Source organism: Manihot esculenta, chromosome 5, assembly GCF_001659605.2.
Source record: "Manihot esculenta cultivar AM560-2 chromosome 5, M.esculenta_v8, whole genome shotgun sequence".
NCBI lineage: Eukaryota > Viridiplantae > Streptophyta > Magnoliopsida > Malpighiales > Euphorbiaceae > Manihot > Manihot esculenta.
In genome coordinates, this window is record NC_035165.2 from 32,223,251 (window position 1) to 32,250,464 (window position 27,214).

The 27,214-nt window shown below is 33.0% G+C and overlaps 2 protein-coding genes across 2 annotated transcripts in view; one reads left to right on the forward strand and one right to left on the reverse strand.

The window, feature by feature from the left end:
- LOC110615784 (stromal processing peptidase, chloroplastic) overlaps window positions 1-3,409 on the reverse strand; it is a 28,565-nt gene extending 25,156 nt beyond the window's left edge. Inside the window, exons 1-5 of the mRNA XM_043956838.1 lie at window positions 3,247-3,409; window positions 2,950-3,156; window positions 2,616-2,862; window positions 1,762-2,000; window positions 247-445 (exon numbers count right to left, since the gene is read on the reverse strand). Of these exons, the coding sequence (XP_043812773.1) occupies window positions 247-445; window positions 1,762-2,000; window positions 2,616-2,862; window positions 2,950-3,146 (882 nt within the window). The 5' untranslated portion in view covers window positions 3,147-3,156; window positions 3,247-3,409. The remainder of the gene's footprint in view (window positions 1-246; window positions 446-1,761; window positions 2,001-2,615; window positions 2,863-2,949; window positions 3,157-3,246) is intronic.
- An 8,011-nt stretch (window positions 3,410-11,420) lies between these two features.
- Window positions 11,421-27,017, forward strand: LOC110614451 (kinesin-like protein KIN-12B). The gene is made up of 16 exons (XM_021755987.2): window positions 11,421-11,920; window positions 12,706-12,843; window positions 12,945-13,028; window positions 13,129-13,254; window positions 13,338-13,397; window positions 18,015-18,068; window positions 18,162-18,254; window positions 18,681-18,776; window positions 19,111-19,256; window positions 22,791-22,940; window positions 23,020-23,149; window positions 23,233-24,423; window positions 24,575-24,673; window positions 24,756-24,908; window positions 24,982-25,782; window positions 26,495-27,017. The coding sequence occupies exons 1-16, from the start codon at window positions 11,591-11,593 to the stop codon at window positions 26,804-26,806; spliced, it is 3,963 nt and encodes a 1,320-aa protein (XP_021611679.1). The 5' UTR covers window positions 11,421-11,590; the 3' UTR covers window positions 26,807-27,017.
- Window positions 27,018-27,214: the final 197 nt, after the last annotated feature.

Below are 27,214 nucleotides of genomic sequence, written 5' to 3' on the forward strand. Positions count from 1 at the left end.
AAAATGTTAGATTGAGGAGTTCTTTTTTCTTTTTCCTTCTTCTGTTATAGTTTGGAGAGTGAAGATTTGAGTCCACAATGTTCTCTCTAGAGAATATGTCAATAAGTCAATACTATCTAAGTGATTCATTGGCCCCAAAATACCACCAAGATTCATTCAGAAGATAAGCCCACATCCAATAACAGCTGTCCAATGTCCATAGGCATGCCCAAAAAAAAAAGAAAAATAAAATAAACAGTGACGAACCTTTGTAGCAGTCGGTGAATGGATGTGGAAAACAGTATGGTGGAAATCAGTGTAAGCATTAGACCTAGCACCTGTCCCAAGAAGTTTCTCTCGTTTCTTGCTTCCAAGGAATGCAACATGTTCGATCATATGTGCAATTCCTTGCTCATCATCTTCCTCATCTATTGATCCTACATGGACTTCCATGTGTGCTTCAAACCTGAATTAGAAGGAGAAAATTTGTCAATGAGATAGACAAACAAACAGAGATGGAGAAAGTTTACACATATGTATAACCTTTCATGTAATAGGAATATGTGCCATAGATTTACAACAAATCCTTAATCACATATTTAAGTAAATCTTTTCAAACTACTTTCTTCAAAGTTCAAGTGGCAAAAATTTTATACAATTTTATTTGCATTTCAGCTTAGACACATCATGCAACATCTCCTCTGTTGAAAGTCTCACTGATTGCAAATTAAAGAAATCACCCTTGAACACATATTTGCTGCCATACCCTTCAACTGCTATCTCTTCAAAATGTTCATCAAATTAATTAACCTTTCACATGGGGTTTTTCCCAATCAATTTAAGGTAGCTGGTTAATGGGCCCAGATCTGTTTGCACTTCATTATATTAGCCTGTGAAACCCTAAAGTGCACTGATATATGGCAAGTCTTCATTGGTTGGAAATTTGACATCTACCATGTCTAAACTTCATTAATGTCTAATATCTATAGTGAGTAAAACTAACAAATGCTAATCACATGCAAAATTGCAAAAACAATAATGCAAACTAGTTGCCAACTTGCCTGCATAAGTCTATTTTATTAATATATGAAAGAAGCAAGGGCCAGTGACTATAACCAAGCAGGCTTTAAAAAAAGAAAAAAGAAAAAAAGAAAAAATCGTGAATTCTAAACAATTTCATGGGTAGAATTGTTGAAAAAAACATGAAATACCTCAAATTCCAAAAATTACCATCCATATGCCCATGAAATAATGGTTTATTACAATAAGGGGGAAATTGCACTAATGTGTATTCAAACATGAAATAGAGTTCTGATGTAAAATATCAGTTTGTTTATACAACAGAGACATTTTAAATATTCATACCCTTTAGTTGAAGTATTCCCTTTGACAAATGTCATAATTAGATTGCTATGGATGGCTAATAGAACTTAGAACGATATGTTAGCAAGAACATGTAGAATATAAATGCAACTAAACTTTCAACATTGTGGAGCATTTAGTGAACGTATATACTCAAAACTTTTGTGTCCCTTAGCTTATAGTTGAACAATTTGATATTTTGACAGTTGTCATCATCAAATGTAAGTAGCATGTGGAAGGCATATGCAACAATTTGCAAGAATATTTGAAATATGAATGCAACTAACAACAGTTCAGCAAGCACTTGTGCATCATGTATCTGATTTCCATCAATGCACCTATCTTGATAACATAACTATAATCCAGAAATCTTTGGAAGGCATTCTGGTAAGCATGATCATCCTTAATGCAAAATCTTACCTGTTTGGTGGAACCTTATTTGGTAATATAAGATATCGGAGACCATTCTTCAATTGCCCTCGGCACAACTTTGGGTGAGATGGAAGTTCAGCATTTAAAAATTCATCTAATCCTGTTATTAATTCAGGATATAACAAATCTGAATCTTGTCTCTCAAGGATACCATCTGGACAGGCAGTACTTGCTGCATGTGGCTCATTTGGGCCCACAGATGCACACGGAACATGAACACGGTTCTCCTGAAAATCAGATGAACCGCAATCATCATGGTGAAATATATTGTATGCAAACTGCAAAGGCTCGAATTATTTGGGAACAAATTATGAGAGTAAGGGAAAATATATTGGGATCGACTTGAGTCACTGCTACAGAGATACTATGATCTGCAGACACAGGAATTTACGTACCACAAATGCTAATGAAACATGTCTTTTGCTGCAATTGTTGTTTCTCAGTCATGACATATACACTCTACATAAAAGCATGAAAGAGCAAAGCCAAGCCAGAAAACTAAATTCGGCATCTAATTGAGAGGACTTAAGCTTAAGATATTACACTCAAGCTTAGTTCAACAAACAATTAAAGCCGTAAGCTCAACTCAATATGAATGGGCTCAAGTTACAACCATCCTGTAATCACTTTTTTTTCCTTCAATCCATACTAACTTATTTATACCGACTGGATTAAGCATCTTATATAGGTGTGAAAATTTTAATCAATACCATATAACAGAAGCAAGCAGTGAATGAGCCCTCAACACCTTTTAATATCAAAATTGATCAGAGAATTAACAAAACAAAATCATGGACCCAAAAATAAATAAATAAATAACGAAATTGGAACAGTTTACTCACAGAAGTAGCATCAAATGAATGGCAAGGCAAATGAAAAGTGGACTTGTCAAGAAACGCTCCTGGAAAATATCTCGGTATCCTAGAATGTTTTCGACGGTGGTTCAGCGAGCAGGTAACGCAGTTATACTGCTTTGAAAAAGATGCATCAACCTGTGTTTCACGAAGCAAGGAGCTAACACTTTTCAAAGCGCCATTCCTCTTTCTTCTACAAGAACCTGATCCTCCATTAGCAACTTCATGTGTCCATCTTTAAATCAAGAGAAAGAAAATTAACATTAAAAAAATTCCAACAAATTAATAATTTTGAATTTGATATCATAACTATAATAAACACCTTTGTGGGTAAAAGATAGATTGAGACTTGAGATGGAACCGAGGCAAAGGAGGAGCATGAAGCAGCGTTGGCCGTATAAGACTGAGCCGCCGCCGCCGGCTTCTCGAAAAACTATCGTCCCTGGGACTGAAACATGTACGGATTTGAGGAACGCTCATCAATAGAGAACTTGAGACAGCCGTTGAACTTGAAGTCATTGAAATTGCACTAGCGAAATTAAATATATATAAATTAGGATTGAAGATAAGTAAAAAAGAATCGAAGAAACAAAATCAAACGAAGGAAAAGAATAATCACGTCGTTTGATTTAGTTCAGCAGAGAAATCGATGGATTGAACCCCTTTTCTCTTTGCTTTCTTTATCCTCTTCCTGCAAGATTTTTTCCCTTTTTTCCCCTTCCTTCTCTTCCTCAAGTAACGTTAAAAATATCAAATAGCCTAGTTCCCAAATTTTGTGTATGATATGAAATGAATTTTTTTTTTTTCATTTTTTTTGTGGTCTGATATCGACGCTCAACTGCTCAACGGGCGGCTTTTGGACCGTTTTGGTCTAGGGTCTGATTGGAATCCGTCATATTTCTTTTAGGCGAATTAGAAACACAATGTCTATCATTTTATACTTTAAACTACATTTGCAGTCGATTTTCAAAATTAAAAATAGTAATTTAATAATTAAATGTAGTTTAAAGTTTAATTATTAAATGCACTGACGAGCATATTAAATTAAATATATTAATTAATTATAGTTAACTGTTAATATTATTTTTTATAAATACAAATAATTTATGTTTTAAAAATATAATAATTTTTATCTATGGTCATTAAATTTTAGTCATTTGTTAAAATATATATGTGGTTTATTTAAAATAATAATCAAAAAATTTTTTTAACTATTTTAATATTTTTAATTTCTTAATCCCTAAATTTTTAAATTTTACGGACTCAAATGCTACTAGAAACTCAAATATATTTTTATTTTGTAATTTATATATAATAATATAAATTTATTATTTTTAATTATACAATTATTTTATTCAAAATAATAATTATAGATTAATTATTAGATTATATTTTTTTTAAATTTATTCATATATTTTAATTAAAAATATTTAATTAATTTTGTAAAAAATTACTCGCAACCTACTCACTTATATATATAAAATAAATATTAAAAATTTACATAAATATTATAAAATATGAGAGTTGGTAGCATATATCATACAAAGATAATTTGCATTAATGTATTTTTTTTAATTTGATGTGATTGAAAAATAAAAAAAATACAAGCCTATAAGTTTTTTAGGAAGAAAAAATTTTTTTTAAAAAATTGTATTGATGAAATTAAGAAGCCAATAATTATTACAATTTCTTTTGCAATTTGAAATTTTTATAATCGAAGATAATGTTAAAATGTTTTTTTTAAATAATTTAAATAGATAATTTTATAGTATTTTTAATGAAATAAATTTTAATTAATAAAAAATAAATACATTTTTTAGTTTTTTCATTCAAAACAAATAAAAAAATTTAGATTGAATAGTTTAAAAAAAATGAAAAGTCTCATTCTGCACATTTTTTTTATTCTTTTTCATCATGTGGACTTTTTAGGAGACTTTTATTTGAGTGGGTTTGCTACAAATTTTAGCGAAAAAGTATAAGAGAGAGGAGTTCTTTGTAAGTTTAAATGAGTGGCCAAAAAAATATCTCTTTTTCTTTCTAACTTATGTGGCAAATGAAATTTTTATTATTATTATTTTAAGTCACATATGCATTTCACTGGAGAACTATCGAAATTTTACTTGAGTGATTATTTCATGTAATTGCTTAAACATTGATTGATTTTTCTGAAATTAATTAAAGTTTAGTAACGGCAATGAATCAGTGACTAAAATTTAGTGATCATAGATGAAATTATTTTTTAAAAATAATAAATATTACATGTTGCATGTTACATGAATGCACACATTTTTTATTCTTGAAAATTGATAAAAATTACACTTAAATATAAATATTGGGCTAATTCATCCAAAATTTAAATAATTGGATTAAAATGCAAAATGATATAAACTTTGGGCCTTATCAGTCAATTAGTTATATAAATGAGTAAATTACAATTTAGTGAAATCTCTGCTTTAGTCTCTGTATTTTTAAAATCCACCTAATTAGTCCTTAATATTTGAATAAACCTATACATTAGTAATTACTATTAGATCATCGTTAAATTACCGTTAATTTTAGAAAAATGACTAAAATGTCCTTTATTATATTTTTAATATGAAACAACTAAGATAGTATTTAGTTTAGTTTACAAAATTTTGCTTATAAGCTAATTTTAGTGTATAAGCACTTTTAAATTTTAAATTGTTACCAGTTTGTTATAGATATTTATAAATATAGATAAAAATTGATTTGTTTGGTTAAAAATAATTTATAAACACATTTATTATGAAAAATGACTAAAAATGATATAAGTTATTTTTTTATTAATTAAGGGTGCATATTGTAATTTTTAAATTATTAATAAGGATATTATAGTAATTTAATAAGATCAAACTAGTTTAAGGTGCTTATAAGCCCTAAAATAAAAAGATGGGACCAGCTTATCTTTTTATTCCTATAAGCTGCTTATTGGTCGTCTTTTTCAACAATTATAGCGGCAACTTAGATTTATTGGAATTGATCTAAGAAAGTGTTTCTTTATTCATGGCTCTATTCAATATTTTTATAAAATCATCAAAATTTTGTACGTAATTTAATTTCAAAGAATTTATTAAGTCTCCTATCACCTTCTCTTATTTCTTTGCTTTTCATCTTGAAAAGAATTAAAAAATACAAACAAAAAAAAAATTGATTCTCATGTACACTCTCACGTGTTTCTCTCGAAATGTATTTATGCTCATATTTTGCTCATAATTTGACCTTTATTCTCTTATGAACTCATTGCTCAAGCATGTTACTTTTTGATATTCAATTTATTAGTATTGCACTTCGAAATCAATATACAATATGAGATTAGCAAAATCACAAGAATATAAATTTTTTTAACGAGGAAAGCATAAATGACGAAAAAATGTAATAACTATTTAATAGCAGAAACAAAGATGGCGAAGGTGACAACAAAATGATAATTCAAAAATAAAATGAATCTTGAAATCTCTTGACAAAAGCTGAAACTGAGACTACCAAAAAAACACAACTGTAGACATGTAACAATTCCAGTAACTCAAACCAACTTTTTATTGCCTTTAATCTCAAACACGAATTTTAAGAACAATTTTCTTCTTCTTCTTCTTCTTTTTTTACGAATTTTTCAGGTCTGAATCATTCTTTTTTTTTTTCCTTTTCTTCTCTTGTTTTTTTTACTAAAATTTGTGATAACACGAAATTAAGAAGCAAAAGTAGCAAACAAAACAATAAATAAGCTACCGAAATAAGAAAATGAATTAACTCAATCACTACAACGTCTTCCTTATTCACTCATTTCTTGTCTACTTAGAGTATTACTCACTAAACTTCTTATTCTCATATTCCACAATAAAATGGGATTGCCGAGCGAAAAAATCGGCATTTCATTGAAATAGCCTTCATCTTACTCCTACATCACAATGTTCCATTGCGTTTTTGGAGAGAAGTTGTCCTCACTACCTATTACTTGATTAACCAGATGTTTTTCTCTGTTTTGCAGCGTCAAAGTTCTCATTCTATTATATTTTCTAACCAGAATTCCACCCAGTTATCTCTATGTGTTTTTTGATGTATATTCTTTGTTCATGATCATACTCCTAGAAAAGATAAACTCCAGTCTAAATCAGTCAAATGTGTCTTTCTTAGCTATTCACGGCTTCAAAAAGGTTACAAATGCTATGATCCTACTACCAACAGATATTTTGTGTCTACAGATATCACCTTTTTTGAAATCTCTCCTTACTTTTCTTCTAATCCAGCACACAAAACCTTTGTTCCTAGAGCTTTACCTATACCTCCGACTCTTATTTATCTTTTTCCTCAAGTGTGTCCATCTCCCAATTCTATGCCACCTCTTCATGTCTACATACATCAGCCTCACTCATATGCTAATAACAATAACATTTCTCTCCCTAATGCATATACTTCTAATGACTCACCTCCCGTTCCATCATCACCTACTTTAGTCATGCCTTTGGCAGCAATAGCTACTCCTCCTCTTGCTCTTCAAAAAGGCATTCACTCTTCTCGAAATCCTCATCTCATTTATAATTTTATGAGCTATTATCGTTTGTCTCATTCCTATTATATTTTTATTTCTGCTGTCTCTATATCCAAGATAGTTAGAGAAGCATTGGATCATCTTGGTTAGTGTAATGCAATGGTTCAAGAGATGACTGCACTTCATAATAATGAAACTTGAAAACTGATATCTTTACCACCTAGCAAGTCTACTGTTGGTTGTCGATAAGTTTATACAGTTAAAATGGGATCTGATGGCAAAATTGAACGCCTTAAAGCTCGCCTTGTAGCTAAAGGTTACATACAGATTTTTTGGTTTGATTACTTTGATACTTTCTCTCCAGTACCCAAAATAGCTTTTGTTCGCCTCTTTATCTCATTTGTTGTAATTAATCACTGGACCCTTCATTAACTGGACATTAAAAATGTATTTCTTCATGGTGAGCTCGCCGAAGAAGTTTATATGGACCAACCTACAAGGTTTGTTGTTCAAGGGGAGTCAAGCTTAGTATGTTGTCTTGGACGCTCCCTGTATGGTTTAAAACAATCTCCAAGAGCATGGTTTGGACGATTCAGTACTATAGTTCAATAATTTGGAATGCCTAGAAGTAATTTTGTTCATTTTGTATTTTTTCGTCATAATGGTGATAAATGCATCTACTTGGTGGTCTATGTTGATGATATTGTCATTACAGAAAATGATCATGATGGAATCTCTCAGCTTAAGCAACATTTGTTCAGTCATTTCCAAACTAAAGACCTGGGGAAATTGAAGTATTTATTAGGGATTGAAGTGGCACAGTCTAAAATAGGTATCGCAATTTCTCAACGGAAATATGCTTTGGATAAATTGGAAGAAACAAGATGTTAAACTGTAGACATGTGGACACTCCCATGGATCCAAATGTCAAACTTGTTGCTGAACAGGGGGAGCCACTTAAAGATCATGTTAGATATAGAAGATTAGTTGGCAAACTCAATTATTTCACTATCACGCAACCAGATATTTCCTTTGCTGTAAGTGTGGTTAGTTAATTTTCTTCAAACCCCATATAGTAGTCTCTATAATGCAGTCATTCACATTCTTAAATATATCAAAGAAGTTTCAGGACAGGGTCTACTCTATGAGGACAAGGGTCACTCATAAATTTTTTGCTATTCTAATGCAGATTGTGCAGGTTCCCCTTCAGATAGACGATCTACTTCAGGATATTATATTATGATTGGAGGGAATCTTATATTATAGAAAGTAAAAAACAGGGTGTGGTTACAAGATCAAGTGTAGAAGCAGAATATCAAGCTATGACTTTGATAACATGCAAACTTATTTAGTTAAAACAACTCCTTTACGAATTGAAATATAGCAATATATATGATAATCAAGCTGCCCTCCATATTACATTAAATCCAGTTTTTGAATTGAAATATAGCAATATATATGATGATCAAGCTGCCTTCCATATTACATCAAATCCAGTTTTTCATGAGAGAACGAAGCATATAGAAGTGAATTGTCATTTTATTAGATAAAAGATTGAGTTGGAATGCATTTCTATTAGTTTTGTCAACTCAAATGATCAACTAGCTAATGTTTTCACAAAATCTCTTTGGGGTTCACGAATCGAATATATTTGTAATAAACTTGGAGCATATGACATGCACACTCTAACTTGATGGGAGTGTTGAGATACTTTCTGTAAATAGTCTAAATTTGTAGTAATTGTGTGTATAATTAGGGATATGATTATATGATATGATTGTGATATGATTAGAGAATTAATTTATTTTTCTTACCTAATACTTATTCTTATAAGTATTATATATACTCCAATTGGTTTGGTCTCTCAAAACTTTTGTTTGTTTCCCTCTTTTTTTTCATTATTGTTTTCAAATAAAAATACTAAAAATTTAATTAATATTATATACAAACAAAAAAACTAAAGAAGAAAATATAGAGTTAAGATTAGAATATAATAATTAGATATGAAATTATTACTTTTTCAAACTAGCGAAAATCTAAAAAAACTAAATTAAATATCTAAACGGATAATATAATTTAGCTTCCGTTTGTTTTATGAAATATATTTTTCAGAAAAATATTTTCAACATTTTTCAGCATTTAAAACACTTAAAAAAATTAGTTAATAAAAATATATTTAAAAAAAAATTATTTTCTGCATTTTAACAATTTTATTAATATTTCTATATACATAAATTTGTTATTATATTTTTTTAAATTAAATTTAAATAATATAAAATAAATTATTTTATTAAAAAATAATTTTATAGAAAATATTTTTCACCTAAAAAATACTTTTATGAATACAAGTTATTTTTTGGAGATGGAACACAGTTCAAATTAGATTGTGTTGTATTGCTTGAATTTAATAAATTAATTTAATTTAGAGATAATCACTAAAAAGAATTAATTTTTTTTTATTTTTATAATTTTACTCTATTTTTTTTATAGTTTGCTAATTAAATTAATACTTTTATATTTATTTTAATTACACTTTAATATTAAATTTTTCGTTAAAAACTAATGAAATTGCGTACGTTATTGCCACATCAGTGAAATTTCAGGTATAATTGATTATAATTTAAAAAATTAGAATTTAATTAGTAAAATTTTAAAATTAAGAGTGCAATTTTAAATTTTTTAAAAATTAGGGATTTTTTTTATTATTTCTCCTAAATTTAAAATTGATAATATTAAAAAATAATTTATAGTATTATTATAAATTTTTTTAGTTTTATCAATAATTTAATATACCAATTTTATTTAAATTTAATTCTGAATTAATTCATTTTCTAAATTATTTTTTTAAGTCACACTAATTGTTATTGTAATTTAAAAAATTATAATTATCACTATAGTTGAAAGTAAAAAATATATTAAAAAATAGTTATAACTATTTTATTATTACATGCAAAAACTATTTTATTATTCTATATTTTTAAAAATAAAATATACGAAATATAATTTTAAATTAATTTTATTTTTCATAATATAAAATATAATTAATATATATTATTGATTAAACACTTTTTAAAACATACTAATAATTAGTATAGATTAAAAAATTAGGATGTGAAATAATTTTGGATTAAATTAAAATAAATTAATATATTAAAATATTAATAAAATTAAAAATTTTATAATAATAATATAAATTATTTTTTTAATATTATGAATTTTAATTTTAAAAGAAATGATAAAAAGTCTCTAAATGTTTTTAAAAATTTACTTAAATTTAAAATTTTTTTTAAAGGATAATACAAAAATTTCATTAATTCAAATAGAATATAAAAACAATGTAAGGAATGTAAGGAGGAGGCACATTAAAATTATATAAAAATTATTTTTTATTAATAATTTTTTTTAAAAACCTAATATTTTAAAATAATATTTAAATTTAAATTTTTAAATAAAAATATATAAAAAATTTATAAATATTATTATAAAATATATTTTTATATTAAATTAATTATTTATATAAATGGATTTGAGTAGTGTTACCTGTACATAAAACGCGAATCCGATCCAACCCGCGACGGGTATTATTTTTAAAATTTATATAATTTTAAATTAATTTTATTTTTCATAATATAAAATATAATTAATATATATTATTAATTAAACACTTTTTAAAACATACTAATAATTACTATAGATTAAAAAATTAGAATGTGAAATAATTTTGGATTAAATTAAAATAAATAAATATATTAAAATATTAATAAAATTAAAAATTTTATAATAATAATATAAATTATTTTTTTAATATTATGAATTTTAATTTTAAAAGAAATGATAAAAAGTCTCTAAAATTTTTTAAAAAATTTATAATTGTACCTTAAATTTTAAAAATTTATTAATTAAACTTTGATTTTTAAGTTATAATTAATTGTAACTTGAATTTCATTGATGCGGAATAACATCACTGTTAAATAAGATGATAATTTTATTATTTTTTAATAAAAAAATTAATATCATAATTGGATAAATATAAAAAAATGAGATTTAATCAAGAAAAATATATGATAAATTTATAAAAATAAAAAGGAAATTTTCTATCATTAAGTCTTTAATTTATAAGCATCTTAGGAGTATCAATGTCCATTAATTAATGTTTTATTTGCTTACAAGCGAGAGATGGGATAATACGACGGTAATGGACAGCCTTTCTCCTCCAGCGCTCCAGATCCAACATAATTTCAAATTCATATTCATATTCACAATAAAATAGGACCCACAACACCCTTCCTCAATTATAACAACAAATTCAAATTTTTAACTCTCTAACGGCTACATTTCTCTCTCTCCACCCTCTTTCTGCTTCTTCTCTCGTCTGCTCCTCCTTCTCTGTCGCTGCCTTGCCCAAAACCCTCTCTCTCTCTCTCTTTCTGTGTGTGTTGTCTGTAGAATTTCCACAATGAAGCATTTTATGCAGCCAAGAAACACGATCTTGAGAGAAGCACACGCCAATGGTGAGTCGCCATCACAGTCGCCGAACCCTAGCTCTAACAAATCGAAGCCATCGCCACCGCCGTCTTCTTCTCGGAGGCAAATGGTTTCTAAAGAAAACGCTCCGCCGTCAGATCTGAACTCTATGCCACCGCCGCCAGATCAGAAACCCTCACAGTCCCCTGCTACCAAGATGAAGTGTTCGTTACCGCCTAGGCCTCCGTCCTCTAACCCTCTAAAGCGCAAACTCTGCATGGAAACTTTTCCGGAGAATGCTCTCCCAGATTCTGGCGTTAAGGTTATTTCTTAAAGTTTTCAGTCGCACATTATAGGTTTCTGTTTGGTCAAATTTTACTCCAATCCCCTTTTTGCCGCTTTCTTCCCCACCCTTAAAAGCCCGAGATATCTTTTTTTTATTTTTTTTAAACATTTTGACCTTTCTTGTTTGATAACTAAGGAAATTTGGTAGCAATTTGAGCTTTCTTTTTTATAACGTGGAAATTGAATGTTCGTGTGTTTTAAATTCAATCTTAAGCCTTGTCTAGATTCAGGTGAAGTTTCCGTTTCAGTACATTTTTCCAATTTTTATTTTGCAATTCTTTGTTTTGAATTCACATTTTAGTTAGTAGGAGAAATGCTCAGGTTCTGGTTCATAAGAGAAAAGGTGAATTGAACTATTGATTATGCCAGATGATTTTTTTAAAACGTATTTGCTAGAATTTGTCCACTATCCTTCCTAATTATGTTTGGGTTTGTTCTGATTTCTGACATATTGAAACTCTCAGCAAATATTAACCGAGAAGCTGTGCAATTATTTTGCATTAAACATGAAATTGAGCCGGAATTTTGGTTTCAAGGAACTGACTGTATGCTATGGACTACGGCGGCTATCATCAATACTCGCTTCCTATCATCAGTCTCTGTTTTCTTGACAACACTGATATTAAGATAACTGGATTGAGTTGTTTATCTTCTGAAATCTAACTTTTCTTTGTGATCAAATAATTTTGATTTCTTTAGCATTAGAATTCTTGTTGATTGTGCTTTTGCTTCTTGTTCCATTTTCATCTTAACAAAATCAAGATTATTGTGCGCATGCGGCCATTAAACAAGGATGAAGAGGAGGGGGAAACAATAATTCAAAAAGTATCTGATGATTCTTTGTCAATCAATGGCCAGACCTTCACATTTGACTCAGTTGCTGATGCACAATCGACACAGGCGAGATCTCTATCAATACATATCTCTGCAATATTGCTTGATTATTTTTATGACAAACTTGCTAATTTTTTTTCTTTTTTCCTCCATCTTTGTTTCCACAGCTAGACATTTTCAATCTTGTTGGGGCGCCTCTTGTTGAAAATTGTCTTGCTGGATTTAACAGTTCAGTATTTGCTTATGGACAGGTATCTTTAAGTTTACTCTTGTTAACTTCTACATTTTGTATTATATTATGAATGCAAATTTTCCCATCTTATTTTCTATGTTGGGAAATTAAATATTCAGACGGGAAGTGGAAAGACCTACACTATGTGGGGACCAGCAAATGCCCTCCTGGAAGAAAACTTATCCAGCGATCAACAAGGTTTAACTCCCCGTGTCTTCCAAAGACTCTTTGCCCGCATAAATGAGGTTGGGGTCATTTATGTCATCCAAACATTCAGTGTTGGTGTATGGTTTAGTATTTTCATTACAAATGATCGTCTCCTTTGCAGGAGCAAATTAAACACGCTGACAAACAACTCAAGTATCAATGTCGCTGCTCTTTCCTTGAGGTTAAGTACCGTTAGTTTTTGTTGGTTTTTGGACAAAGAAGTGAAGAGAAAATCTTATTCATTGCTGTAACATTACAGATATTTAAACAAAAACAAAAAGCTGCTAAGATTAACTTTCCCATACTTAGCTAGTACAATTTCACCTAAACAACACTTAGGCCATACTTCACCATGCCATGCTAAGATTACAAGTAAAGCAAAAATATTAAGCCAAAAAGAAAGGACATAATTTTCTGAAAGCAGCAAAAATGTCAGTCATCTTCACTCCTACTTGACATTTTTGAAGGAAACACCAAGGCTCCTCCTCAATGTTTCAAATCTGACTTTAGGCAATCCTTTGGTTAAGAGATCAGCAACTTGAACTTCAGAATCACAATAAATGAGCTTCACTTCTTCTTCTTTCTCTGCTTCTCTAATAAAATGAAATTTGATCTTGATATGCTTGGTTCTGCCATGAAAAACTGGGTTTTTTGCCATTGCTATAGCTGACTGATTATCACAGAAGATCACAGTTGCTTCCCTTTGTTCCTGCTTCAAATCTTTCATAATTTTTCTAAGCCAAACAGCAGCAGAAATGTATTCTGCTTCTGCTGTAGACTGAGCTACCACTTCCTGCTTTCTTGAACTCCAGCTAACAGCTCCTGAACCAATAGAGAACATGAATCCTGAGGTGCTCTTCATGTCATCAACTGAGCCTCCCCAATCACTGTCTGTATACCCAATCAACTTCACTTCTTGACCAGCCTTGAACCAAATGCCCAAATTACTGGTTCCCTTCACATACCTGAGAACCCTTTTTGCAGCCTTGAAGTGCCTTTGGCTAGGATTATGCATGAACCTGGATAGCAGGCTGGTTACAAACATAATATCAGGTCTGGAAGCTGCTAAATACAATAGACATCCAATTACACTTCAGTAAATTGCTGAATCTATTTTTTCTGAATCATCTTCCTTGCTCAATTTCTCATTTTGGGCTAAAGGAGTGCTGATACTACTGCAATTTTCCATCCCAAACTTCTTGAGTACTTCATTTGCATATTTTTCTTGATAAATGAAGGTTCCATGACTTGTTTGATGAACCTCCAATCCAAGGAAGAAGGTCATTTCTCCAAGATCAGTCATCTCAAATACAGACTGCATTTCATTCTTGAATTGTTGTACCAACTCATTGCTACTTCCTGTGATCAAAAGGTCATCCACATACAAGGAAACAATTACCAAATCTTCATTCTCAGCTTTAACATACAAAGTAGCTTCACTAGGACTTCTTGTAAAACCCAATTTCAACAAATGATCATCCATTCTGCTGTACCAGGCTCTAGGGGCCTGTTTCAACCCATATAAAGCTTTCTTGAGGATGAAAACTTTATCTTCTTGTCCCTTCTTAATGAAACCAGGTGGTTGCTCCACAAAAATCTCCTCTTGTAGATGACCATTTAGAAATGCAGATTTCACATCAAGCTGATAAATCTTCCAACATTTTTGAGCAGCCAAGGCAATGAGAAGCCTTATTGTATCATACCTTGCTACTGGAGCAAAGGTATCTGTGTAATCCACTCCAAACTGTTGTGAATAGCCTTTCACAACTAATCTTGCTTTGTGCTTATTTATAGAACCATCAGAGTTGAGTTTGGTTCTATAAACCCACTTTACACCAATTACCTTCTTGTTTTTTGGTCTGTCAACCAAGTTCCACGTTTCATTTTTATTTATCATTTTCAGCTCTTCTTGCATTGCATTCATCCAATTTGGAGATTGCATTGCCTCTTCTAGACTTGTTGGCTCCAACAAGGCTATATTAGACCTCTCATAAATTTCTTCTAGAGACCTGGTACCTCTGACTGCAAAATCTGAATCTGAGTCACTTCCATAATCTGCATCTTCTTGTTCATGAGCTGGTTCTTGATTGAGACAATCAACTCTCTGAATTTGATTATTGTTCATAAGTTCCACTTGTGCCTTTTCCCAATCCCAGTAAGCTTCTTCATCCACTTTCAGATCTCTGCAAACTATTACACTCTTTGTCTCCATGTTGAACACCCTATATCCTTTTACATTGCTGCCATAGCCCAGAAAAATCCCAACCTGAGACTTGTGATCCAACTTATCTCTTTTCACAGCTGGAATATGAGCATAGCATATGCTCCCAAAGACTTTTAAATGTTCAATGCAAGGTTTAACTCCAAACCAGGCTTCAAAAGGAGTTTGTTCTTTTAAAGCCTTCGTTGGTAGTCTATTCAATAGATAGACTGATGTATTTACTGCCTCAGCCCAGAATTTTTTTGGTAATTTTTTCTCAAACATTAAGCATCTAGCCATCTCCATAACTGTCCTGTTTTTTCTCTCACTTACTCCATTCTGCTGTGGAGTGTAACTAGTTGTAAATTGATGCTGAATTCCTGCCTCTTCACAAACCTTGCTGAAATTCTTGTTAGCATACTCAGTTCCATTATCAGTTCTGAGTATTTTGATTTTTGAGTTGCATTGATTCTCAGCTGCAGCTTTGAACTTTTGAAACATCCGTAGCACTTCTGATTTTTGTTGCAAGAAATACACCCAACAGAACCTGGAAAAATCATCAATGAAAAGGACAAAGTACTTGCTCCCATTGAGTGAAGGAGAACTCATGGGACCACAAACATCACTGTGAACAAGCTGCAACTTCTCTACTGCCCTCCATGATTGATTAATAGGAAAAGGAATTCTGGTTTGCTTTCCAAATTGACACACATCACACACTTCAATTGGGGAAAGCACAACAGGCATGTTTTGAACTAAACACTTGTCATACATGTGTTTAAGTGCATCAAAGTTGAAGTGTCCAAATCTTCTATGCCAAAGTGCAGATTCATCAACAGAACTAGAGAATGCATGTGCATTTAACTTATTCCACCTTAAGGAAAAGCTTCTATCTTTCATTTTAACTTGCATCAATTCATTTCCAGCAGGATCCATGATTGTGCATGTCTTATTTTTGAACAATAAGGAATATTGTTTCTCAAGCATCTGACCAACACTCAGTAAGTTCTGGTCTATATCAGGTACATACAAGACTTCAGAAATTAGTTTTGTACCTGCTGGAGTTTCAACTGAGATTTCACCTTTGCCCTTGACTTCCAGAAATTCTCCACTTCCTATCTTTACTCTAGAATTGTAGGACTTGTCAAGCTTCTTGAATGTCGCAATCTCAGATGTCATATGATGAGTGCAGCCACTGTCAATGAGCCAGGAATCACTGCTGGTTCCAGCTGCACAACAAGTTGCAACAAAGAGCTTTGCCTCATCTTGCTCTTGACTTTCTACAGTTTGAGCTTGATATTCTTCTTGGCTTGGCTTTGACTTGCAAACTTTTTCAATGTGTCCAAATTTTTTACAAGACTTGCATTGAACACCAGGTTTGTACCAGCAAAACTTCTCCAAATGATTAGTTTGTTTGCAATTTGGACATGGAGGAAACTTCCCTTTTCTTTCTGCATTCTTTCTGCTGTCACCTTCTTTTTTATTCCTTCTATCATTAAACTTTTTTCCTTTTGAGTTGAACTGAACTTTCTCTTTGCTTTTCATGACAAGAGCTGCCTCATTATTGTCTTCTTGCCTCAACTTCCTTCTTTGTTCTGTTGCTTGTAGTGCATTAACAAGCTCTGCTAGTGAAATTTGTGAAAGATCCTTTGAGTCTTCAAGAGATGAAATTTTGGCTTCAAACCTCTCAGGAAGACTTACAAGAACCTTCTCTACAACTCTCTTGTCTGGAAGATCTTCACCAAGGACCCTGATCTGGTTCACAACCCTCAAAACTTTGTCAGAGAATTCCTTCACATTCTCTGTTTCTTTCATCTTCAAAGCTTCAAACTCTCTTCTTAGGTTCAAGACCTGCATTTGTCTTGTTTTTTCACTGCCTTGAAACTCCTCTTTGAGTCTGTCCCAAGCTTCTTTTCCTGTTTCACATGCCATAATGCGTGTGAATATTGACTCAGACACAGCTGAGTGTATATAAGAGAGTGCTTTGAATTTCTTTGCCACTTCTTCAGCATGGTGCTTCATTTTTGTGACTGTGGGATTGGTCCTCAATGGAGGAGGATCAGCTCCTGTTTCTACTGCTTCCCATAAATCTAAGCCTTTCAACAAGGCTTTCATTCTCACAGCCCAAAGTTGATAGTTGTCACCATTGAAGACTGGTGGTGAAAGTGCTCCAGCATTACTTGAAGCCATTTTCTGTTCGAAACAGGTTTTTTGGTGGGGTTTTCTCACTTGTTTTCTCTCAACTCCACTGTCCCTCTAAGAACAAGAGAGCTCTGATACCATTTGTTGGTTTTTGGACAAAGAAGTGAAGAGAAAATCTTATTCATTGCTGTAACATTACAGATATTTAAACAAAAGCAAAAAGCTGCTAAGATTAACTTTCCCATACTTAGCTAGTACAATTTCACCTAAACAACACTTAGGCCATACTTCACCATGCCATGCTAAGATTACAAGTAAAGCAAAAATATTAAGCCAAAAAGAAAGGACATAATTTTCTGACAGCAGCAAAAATGTCACTGTCATCTTCAGTTTTGCTGTACTTCACCTGTTTGCCCATATATTTTGCTACCAATGATTCTTCAATTATTTTTGCAGATTTATAATGAGCAAATAACTGATTTGTTGGATCCAAACCAACGAAACCTCCAGGTAAACAAGAAGATCTCATTTTGGTTCCAACTTTTTTATATTGATAAAAATATGATTTTCTCAAATCCTGTTATTTGTCATTTTTTTTTCCAGATAAGGGAAGATGTGAAATCTGGAGTCTATGTTGAAAATCTAAGAGAGGAATATGTATTTACCATGAAAGATGTCACTCAGCTTCTAATGAAGGTGTTACTTTTTTATTTTACTTGTGTAATAATCTATGTTGTGATGTACTCTGGTGGTGCTGAGTGAACTTATCCAGTAAAACAACATTTGAACACTAGTATTTACCTTTTTGGTTGTAGTAAACTTACTAAGCTGTAGGCTAATGCATATTGTTGCTTCTGCACAATTAAGACAATGTGATGTTTTATATGGATTGTGGCTCAACAATTCTTTGGGGGCTAAGTGATGTTCCTTTGTAAATATGGTAAGGTAAGGTTGAGCAATGTTAAACAACACACATAAAATCCTTTTACACAAGAATGCAATTTTTATTAAAGTAAATCCTTTCTCTATTTTTTTTTCTTGTCATTTTTCCTAGTTTGATTATTTTATGTTTCAAGTTCAACTCTAGGTATTAGGCTTATAGTTGCCCAATAAATTGCACAGGGTTTGTCCAACCGCAGGACTGGTGCAACCAGTATAAATGCTGAGAGTTCTCGTTCACATAGTGTTTTCACTTGTCTTGTGGAATCTCGATGCAAGGTAATACATATCACTATCCATGCATTAATTCTTCTTATCTTATTAAAAATATTATGAGCTTAATAGTTGGATTGAAGCTTCTTTTTTAATTTGTTTATTGCTTGCTCTCCAGAAAGGGCATTTAGACCTATATAATTGATGGATTCATTTTCTAATAAGAAAACCAAGATTTTGTTAATTTTTGTTTGCAATATTTTTTTCTTGATTACTTAAATTAGAATGGGATAGCTCAATCTAGATTGCAATTTAAAATATTGTATGTGATTGATAATATTTGTTTTTTTGTATTACATTTTTTGGCCAATGGGTCCTAAAGTAAACAGTTTTCATATAGAGCATGTCAGATGGTATAAGCAGCTTAAAAACAAGTAGAATAAATCTTGTTGATCTAGCTGGGTCCGAACGACAAAAGTTAACAGGTGCTGCAGGGGAACGTTTGAAGGAAGCAGGGAATATAAATCGATCTCTGTCACAGCTTGGGTATGATCATTTTCTATTTCATTTACATTTTCAAAATTTATTGCAATTATGTGGTAGGTAGAATCTGATAGAGAAAAAGAATTAGGCAAGAAGAGAGGAGAGGAACAACAGACTTGGGTTTAACAGGGGGATGGAGAAATGGTAACTTGTGTTACAACTTCTCGGAGTAAATACAAGCCAAACAGAACTACTAAGGAGAACAGGCTCCCCTCAAGCAGAGATCTGCTCCTATCTTTTAGAATCAGAAAACATTCAATACCCCGGTTCTCTTGTCTTATTCTATTTATAGCTATATACCCATGTAACAACCTCTGCACATGTAACAACTTCTGCACCTAGGCACCTATGTCATCATTTCTTATAACTAACTTGGACCCACTGTTTCTAGATTTTTCTTTGCCCTCTGTGAATATACGATCCATGTGTTTCTTGCTCTCCCTTTTCTCTCTCTTGGCACCATGTTTGTATCAGAATCCCTAACAAGAAAAATGAGATAGAGAAATAAGAAGTAGAAGAAAATAGAGATAGAAGATAAAAGAGATAAGAAAGAGAGAAAGGGAGTGTAGAGAAAGAGGAGATTCGAGAATAGAGAGAAAGTAAGGAGAGAATTGTTATTGATCTTTCAAGAATTCAAAATAAGTTGCACAGAGTCTCCCATTTTGTACAAATCCCTCCAAAACAATTGTTCCTTTCACACCTGTACTTCTTCCTTATTCTTATAATTTCTTCTCCTATACGTGACAAAATCTTTTGCATGAGAGCATTCTTATTTCCAGGGATGCTGAAAGTCGGGCAATTGAGCTTGCAGAAATGCTCTATCTTTCCAAGTAGACTCTTTATCAATCAAATTAGTCCATTAGACCAAATCTTGCACTACTGACTTGCTATTCCTCATGATAGTTCTTGTCTTTAAGATTGTAGCAGCAGGGGCTATCAACACTTCTTTTTCAATCATAGCAGGCAGCTGAGTTTGAGGAACCACCTTATACCCTAACTTCTTTTTGAGTAAAGATACATGAAGCATATGATGAATGACACTGGACTTTGATCATTGTAGCTTATAAGCCACTTGGCCTACGCTTTTTAAAATTTGAAAGGGTCCATTGTACTTTGCTGCCAACTTCAAACCTACTTCATTTTCGCTCTTGCATTGATCACAATCTGAACACTCTTGAACCTAATTCAATACCTCTGAATATGTTCTAGGCTAGTAAAAATGCTTTTGCAGTCTCATGTAAGTGTTATGGATTCCTAAATGTCCCTCATAGCACTGCCATGATGCTGACTTATTAATTCCAGTGTCAATTTTCCCCTAGCTCCTACATACAATCTATTTCCATAATACAACAGGCCTTGTTTCAACCGAAATTTTGCATGAGCATTAGCATCCAGGGAAAGTTTTGCTATTAATTCAGCAGCTTTATCATCTTGCTTGTAAGTATTGAGCAACTAATTCTTCCATTTAGGAATTATAGTAGAGTGCATAGCATAAACCTCCTTCTTCAGGTCTCCTAAGCCATACTTGATACATTTCCTAAGCCATACCTTGGGTTCTCCTCCTTCAAAGGTTGGTATTTCAATATTGGGTAGCATTTTCTTGATTTGTTTAGAAATCAGAGTAGAGGTGGAGTTGTAGGATCCCCTATTTTGCCCTATTCCCAATTTCTCTGGAATAGGGAATATCCCTTTCCAAAGATTCCAGCGGAATCTTTATTTCCAAGATTGTCATTTACCTCATTCCCCATAAAATATTTTTCTACAGGATCAATTTCCTTTCCTTTCAACATTTTGCTCATTACAACAATTAATGTTTCCATAATCGATTGCTTGGATTCCACCACATTTCTATTAATTTCTTCCTTTAGTTCTTTCATTTCCACTCTGAGTTTTTACACATATTTATTGATTTCCCGAGAGTCCCCTTAGAGAAGCCTCACTTGATCTTTAGCTGTGCCAATTTGACAGCCGATGGACCAACCATCACAGATCTGGCCATCTTGTGATCCGAGAAAATTCAACCTTCAAGTGCAGCCCACCCTTAATCCAACTCCGATACCAATTGTTAGGTAGAATTTCTAACAAGAGAATGAGATAGAGAAATAAGAAGTAGAGGATAATAGAGATAGGAGATAGAAGAGATAAGAAAGAGAGTTTAGACTTTAGAGAGAGAGGAAAGCCAAGAACAGATAGAAAGTAAGGAGAGATTTGTTATAAGTCTTTCAAAAATTCAGAATGAGCTGTATAGAGTCCTCTCTCCCATCTCATACAGATTATCCCCTAAAATAATTGCTCTCAATAACGAAAACTACCCATAACTGTTTATAACGACTTTTCTCTTTAAAACAATTATTCCTTTCACACCTGCACCTCTTCCTTATTCTTATACTTTCTTCTTTTATATGTGATATTATGCTTGCAAAATCCTTTTTTTTTTGTTTAAAATTTTAACTTGTAGATGTTATAACTCTTTGAAAAGACAGCTATATGAATAAAAATAATAGGACACCCAATATCTCAATGTTGTTGTATCACACTGCATCTAGACCAGAAAATATACTCTCTGGCAAGGATATAGCAGTCTTGTCAAAGATTTATAATCTCTCAATCCAATGTAATTTTTAACACAAACTATAAGCCTTAGTTAAATGGAGTTTACTTCCAAGTTTTTTTTTGTCACTTATGGACTTTCTACTTGAATTCAAGCTATGCTAACTTTAAAATGTAGCTATCACTAAGCAGATGAAATGTAAAACACAAAACAAGTCTTGTTAAATAATGAAAGGTAACTTAATATGTAAATTAGAATATTTATCTGTAATTTGCTTTGACTAAAAAAATTCATATGCTCTTTTCTCCATTCAAACTACCCTAAGGGGGGGATGAGAGGAGCATGATTAGCAAATTCATGTGATGCCACAAGTGCCCTAAACACATGCACTTTCCTCCTTCCTCTCTCTTCTTGCTTAGTTATTCTCCGTTGATTTAAAATCCTTCACCAATAATTTACCAGCCTACTACATTAGCCTGGATAATTAAGATGCAAAAACAAATAAAAAAGTTATTTATCTTTGTCTTGTATATTGCATAATTTAAGAGAGACTGATGTGGAGGAGTGCCATTCATAATATATCAAGTTATTTTTTTAATAAAATTTTTTTATATAAAAAATGGAAAAAATTTAAATAAAGACTATAGATACACTTGCAGCCCCCCCCCCCAAAATAAGTTGAAATGGGCATTGTTCTGGAAAAACAGGTGTGAGATGTCCATCGATCATTGTGGACGAGATCAACTTATATTTTAGAAACTTTATACAAGGATTACAAAGTAACAGGTTGTTTTGATGGCTTAAACAAAATAATATAACTTGTAGTTGTTGTGTTTCTTTCATGCTTCATGATGTTTTTCTGTTGATCATCCAAAAATGTGTTTTGCGCTATTTCTGAGTTTCAATAATTATAATCGCATTTAATGTTATGGCCTTGCATCAAAAGGGACAAGTCTGCTAATTGTGCCCAATTATTGGATTTGCAGGAACTTAATAAACATTCTTGCTGAAGTTTCCCAAACAGGAAAGCAAAGGCATATTCCTTATAGAGACTCCAGGTTGACATTTCTGTTGCAAGATTCTCTTGGTGGCAATGCAAAATTAGCAATGGTGTGTGCTGTTTCTCTTGCAAAAAGGTATGATGTTGACCATGTGTCTTTAAATAACTTTTATCTCTCTCTCTCTCTCTCTCTCATAATGGTATAAAAAATGCAGTTGTAAGAGTGAGACTTTCAGTACATTGAGGTTTGCGCAGCGTGCAAAGGCAATTAAGAACAAGGCAGTTGTTAATGAAGAGATGGAGGATGACGTGAATCACTTGCGAGAAGTAATCCGGCAGCTGCGGGTAGGTTCATATTCTTGTTTATTAGTAAGGTTATTTCACCAAGTTAAACATTTTGTAAGACTCAAGTGGATGGTATACAACAGGATGAATTACATCGAGTGAAGGCGAATAGCAACAATCCAACAGGTTGGGATCCTCGAAAAAGTTTGAACATATTGAAAAGCCTTATTCATCCACATCAACGACTAACTCAAGTAGATGAGGATGGTGATGAGGAGATGGAAATTGATGAGGAAGCTGTTGAAAATCTTTGCAATGAAGTAGGACTGCAACCAGCCGGGACCAAAGGTTGCAGTAGCATTAACAAGGAACAAAGTGCTGTTGCAGATGTTGAGATGGAAGAAGGAACAGTTGAACAAGATGAGAAACATGAAAATGTTAAGATTGTTGATTGTGCTGAACCTGTTAGAAATGCCCAAGGTTGTTCCGATGTTAATGACAAGGAACCAGTCCATCTACTCATTCACACACTCGATGAGGATCCTTCTAGAAAGCCCTGCAATAATGATGACAATGAGAAAAGGAATTTTAGCTCTTCTGTCAGTAAATTGTCAACTGAAGAATCCCCTAGCAGAATGGTGGAAGTTCGTACTTCATGCGTTGTATCTGATTCTCTAACTGGACCTTCTGTGGGAATTTTAGTGGTAGGTGCTGCCAATGATTCTCAAAACAATGCAATGAATTGTGAGTCACCTTCTAGCCTCAGCATAGTCCCATGTGAAGCTTCGCCAATTCTTAAATCTCCAACTCCGTGTGTTTCTCCCAGAATCAACAGCAGCAGGAAAAGTCTCCGTACTTCATCAATGTTAACTGCTTCCCAGAAAGATTCTAAGAATGAAACAAACTCAAACCAAGAGGATGTAAAGGGATCTTTGAAGAAGTCCATGAAAAGCAGCTCTTCTAATGCTCTAACTACTCGAGCAAGCAAAAGTTTTCTTGCACCAATGGAGCATTTAGCTGCTAGCCTCCATCGAGGCCTAGAAATTATTGATAGTCACCGCAAGAGTTCAGCATTCATGGGATCGTCCTTCCGGTTTTCATGTAGACCTGCAGAATCTAAGAAAATTTTGCTGGTCGAAAAAGTTGATGCAGGTGTGCAAACTTTTCCTCAAGATAATGGCATAACAGAAGAAGATGGAGGAGCATTTTTATGTAAGAGTTGCAAGAGCAAGAAACAATTGGAGGACAAAGATGCTGATGACAGCTCAAACTTGCAGTTAATACATATCAATGGCTCAGAGTCTGCTGATAAATCCAAAAACCAAGTTCCCAAAGTAGGTTTATGGCTTCATCTTGATGCTCAAGTCTTCTTCTTCTCTCTCTCTCTCCTCCCCCCCCCCCCCCCCCCTTTTTTTTCCTCCCTATCAGTTCAACATCTCTAATTGCAGATCACATACTTGACATTTTCATTCATTTACTAAATAGGCAGTGGAGAAGGTTTTGGCAGGAGCCATCCGGAGAGAAATGGCTCTAGAGGAGTTTTGTGCCAAACAAAATTCTGAGATAATGCAGCTTAAGCGTTTGGTAGGTTACTACTTTATCCAACAACCAATGTATCTTTGATTTACTTTAACTGATGCAATGACTTCCTGGCCAATATTTACAGGTGCAACAGTACAAGCATGAGAGGGAATGCAATGCCATTATAGGGCAAACAAGGGAGGATAAAATTCTTCGCCTTGAAAGCCTTATGGATGGTGTTTTACCCACAGAGGAGTTCATGGAGGAAGAGCTAGCATCACTTATGCATGAACATAAGGTATGATCTTGTTTCTTTAACACTACTGTGTTCACTAGATTCTTTTGAGATGTATCTAAGCTTTTGTTTACAGTTGTTGAAGGAGAAATATGAGAATCATCCTGAAGTTCTGAGGACAAATATTGAGCTAAAAAGAGTTCAAGATGAGCTAGAACATTATCGGAATTTCTGTGATTTGGGTGAAAGGGAAGTGCTGTTGGAAGAAATTCAGGACTTAAGAAACCAATTGCAGTATTATATTGACTCTTCATCTGCATCTGCTCTTAAAAGAAATTCAGTATTGCAGTTGACCTATTCAAGTGAGCCTAGTGTGGCTCCATCTCTTAGCACAATTCCAGAGGCAGTTGAGGGGAGTGCTGAAGTGAAACTTGAACAGGAGAGAGTGCAATGGACTGAGGCAGAGAGCAAGTGGATTTCGCTTGCTGAAGAATTGAGGGCAGAACTTGATGCTACCCGGGTGGTAGCTGAAAAAAGGAGGCAGGAATTAGAGATGGAGACGAGATGTGCAGAAGAGTGGAAGGAAGCAATGCAAATGGCCATGGAGGGACATGCACGCATGCTTGAACAGTATGCAGACCTTGAGGAAAAACATATCCAATTACTTGCAAGGCACAGAAAGATCCAGGAAGGGATAGATGATGTCAAGAAAGCTGCTTCTAAAGCTGGAGTAAGGGGTGCCGAATCCAAGTTTATAAATGCCCTTGCTGCGGAAATTTCAGCATTGAAAGTGGAAAGAGAAAAAGAGAGGCGATATCTTAGAGATGAAAATAAGGCACTTCAGGTTCAATTGAGGGATACTGCCGAGGCTGTACAAGCTGCTGGTGAATTACTAGTAAGGCTGAAAGAAGCAGAAGAAGCTGTTGCTACAGCACAGGTAATTTAGTTTCTCCGTTAGTTTGCTTTGATCAGAAGTTCGTTAAAATTGTATGACCTTGTATGCTTTACATGATAGAGAACAATATAGTCTATCTTTTTTTTTTTTTTTTCCTTTTTTCCCTTAAAGGTAAACATAAAAATTTGACTTTGGAGAGAAATGGAATGGAAGGGAAAAGGGTACCGGGAGAATAATTCAACATTTGTACGGAGCAAATCTTATCTTCCAGAATGGAGAGTTAACTGAGAGGAAAGTCAGTTAATTGCTTATTGATCCTCTGTTATTAGTGTTAATCTCTCTCTCTCTCTCTCTCAAAGCTCATGGTCATGACTGTAATTTAAAATTTTTCTCCATCCTCATTCCTATTAATTTTTCTCTTAAAGTTTTATGTCATTAAATACTTTTTTTTCCCAACACCTAGCTTCCAAAACAGCATGTATCCATCTTTTATGCATGTAGTTATATTGAAACTTCAGAAGTGCCTAGCAAGCTTAGATTGTGTGATATGGTCTTGAAATGCTTATACACTGTTTGTGATTGCTGCTTAAAACTGGAAAATGTGCTAGTTACGTCTGCTTACAAATTATTGGGAAAATGTTGTGTATATCAATAGGACTTGTGTCATCTAACATTGCATGCGCTCTTTAGTTTTCTTCTTTATTCATCCAGTGGTGAAGTTTGCTTATGACATACAACTCTTTAAATTTTGTAGAAGCGAGCAGCGGATGCAGAACAAGAAACTGCAAAGGCATGTCAACAGATTGATAAATTAAAGAGAAAACATGAGTACGAGATAAACACTCTTAATGATCTCCTCGCAGAGTCTCGTCTACCCAAAGAAGCACTACAATCTGTTCACAATGATGGTGAAAGAGCCAAGTACGATACAGTTGAGCATCTTAGTGAAGGTGAGCGATGGAGAGAGGAATTTGAGCCATTTTGTAATAAGGATGACTATGGTGAGTTATCGAAACTTGCAGAACCCTCATCATGGTTTTCTGGGTATGATAGGTGCAACATATAGAGAGATACTTATCATTACAGCGATGTGTGCATTACTAACAGTTCTGTGAGATAGCTTGGAAGTCGTAGCTTTTTACATTTTATCTAGGTGATAACAGTTCTTACCATTTGTGAGAACCGATATGCCTATATGGTTCTCAAGATGTATTGTATTCAAATTGAGATTATTGCAGTTCATAAGAGTTGAATGAATGATATTGTTTTATTTATACTTACTTGCCAGCATCAAAACTTCCGAATTTTCCTTCAGTTTCTTGTATTGAAATTCAGATTATTGAGCTCAATTTCCCATCTCAATGTAGCCACTGTTTTTCTTAGAAAAATATTTTGGTACACACAAGTTTTATTAGAGCGTATTAGCATCGTTAAGAACACGACAGAATCTGGCACTGTATTTTACAAGCATTGG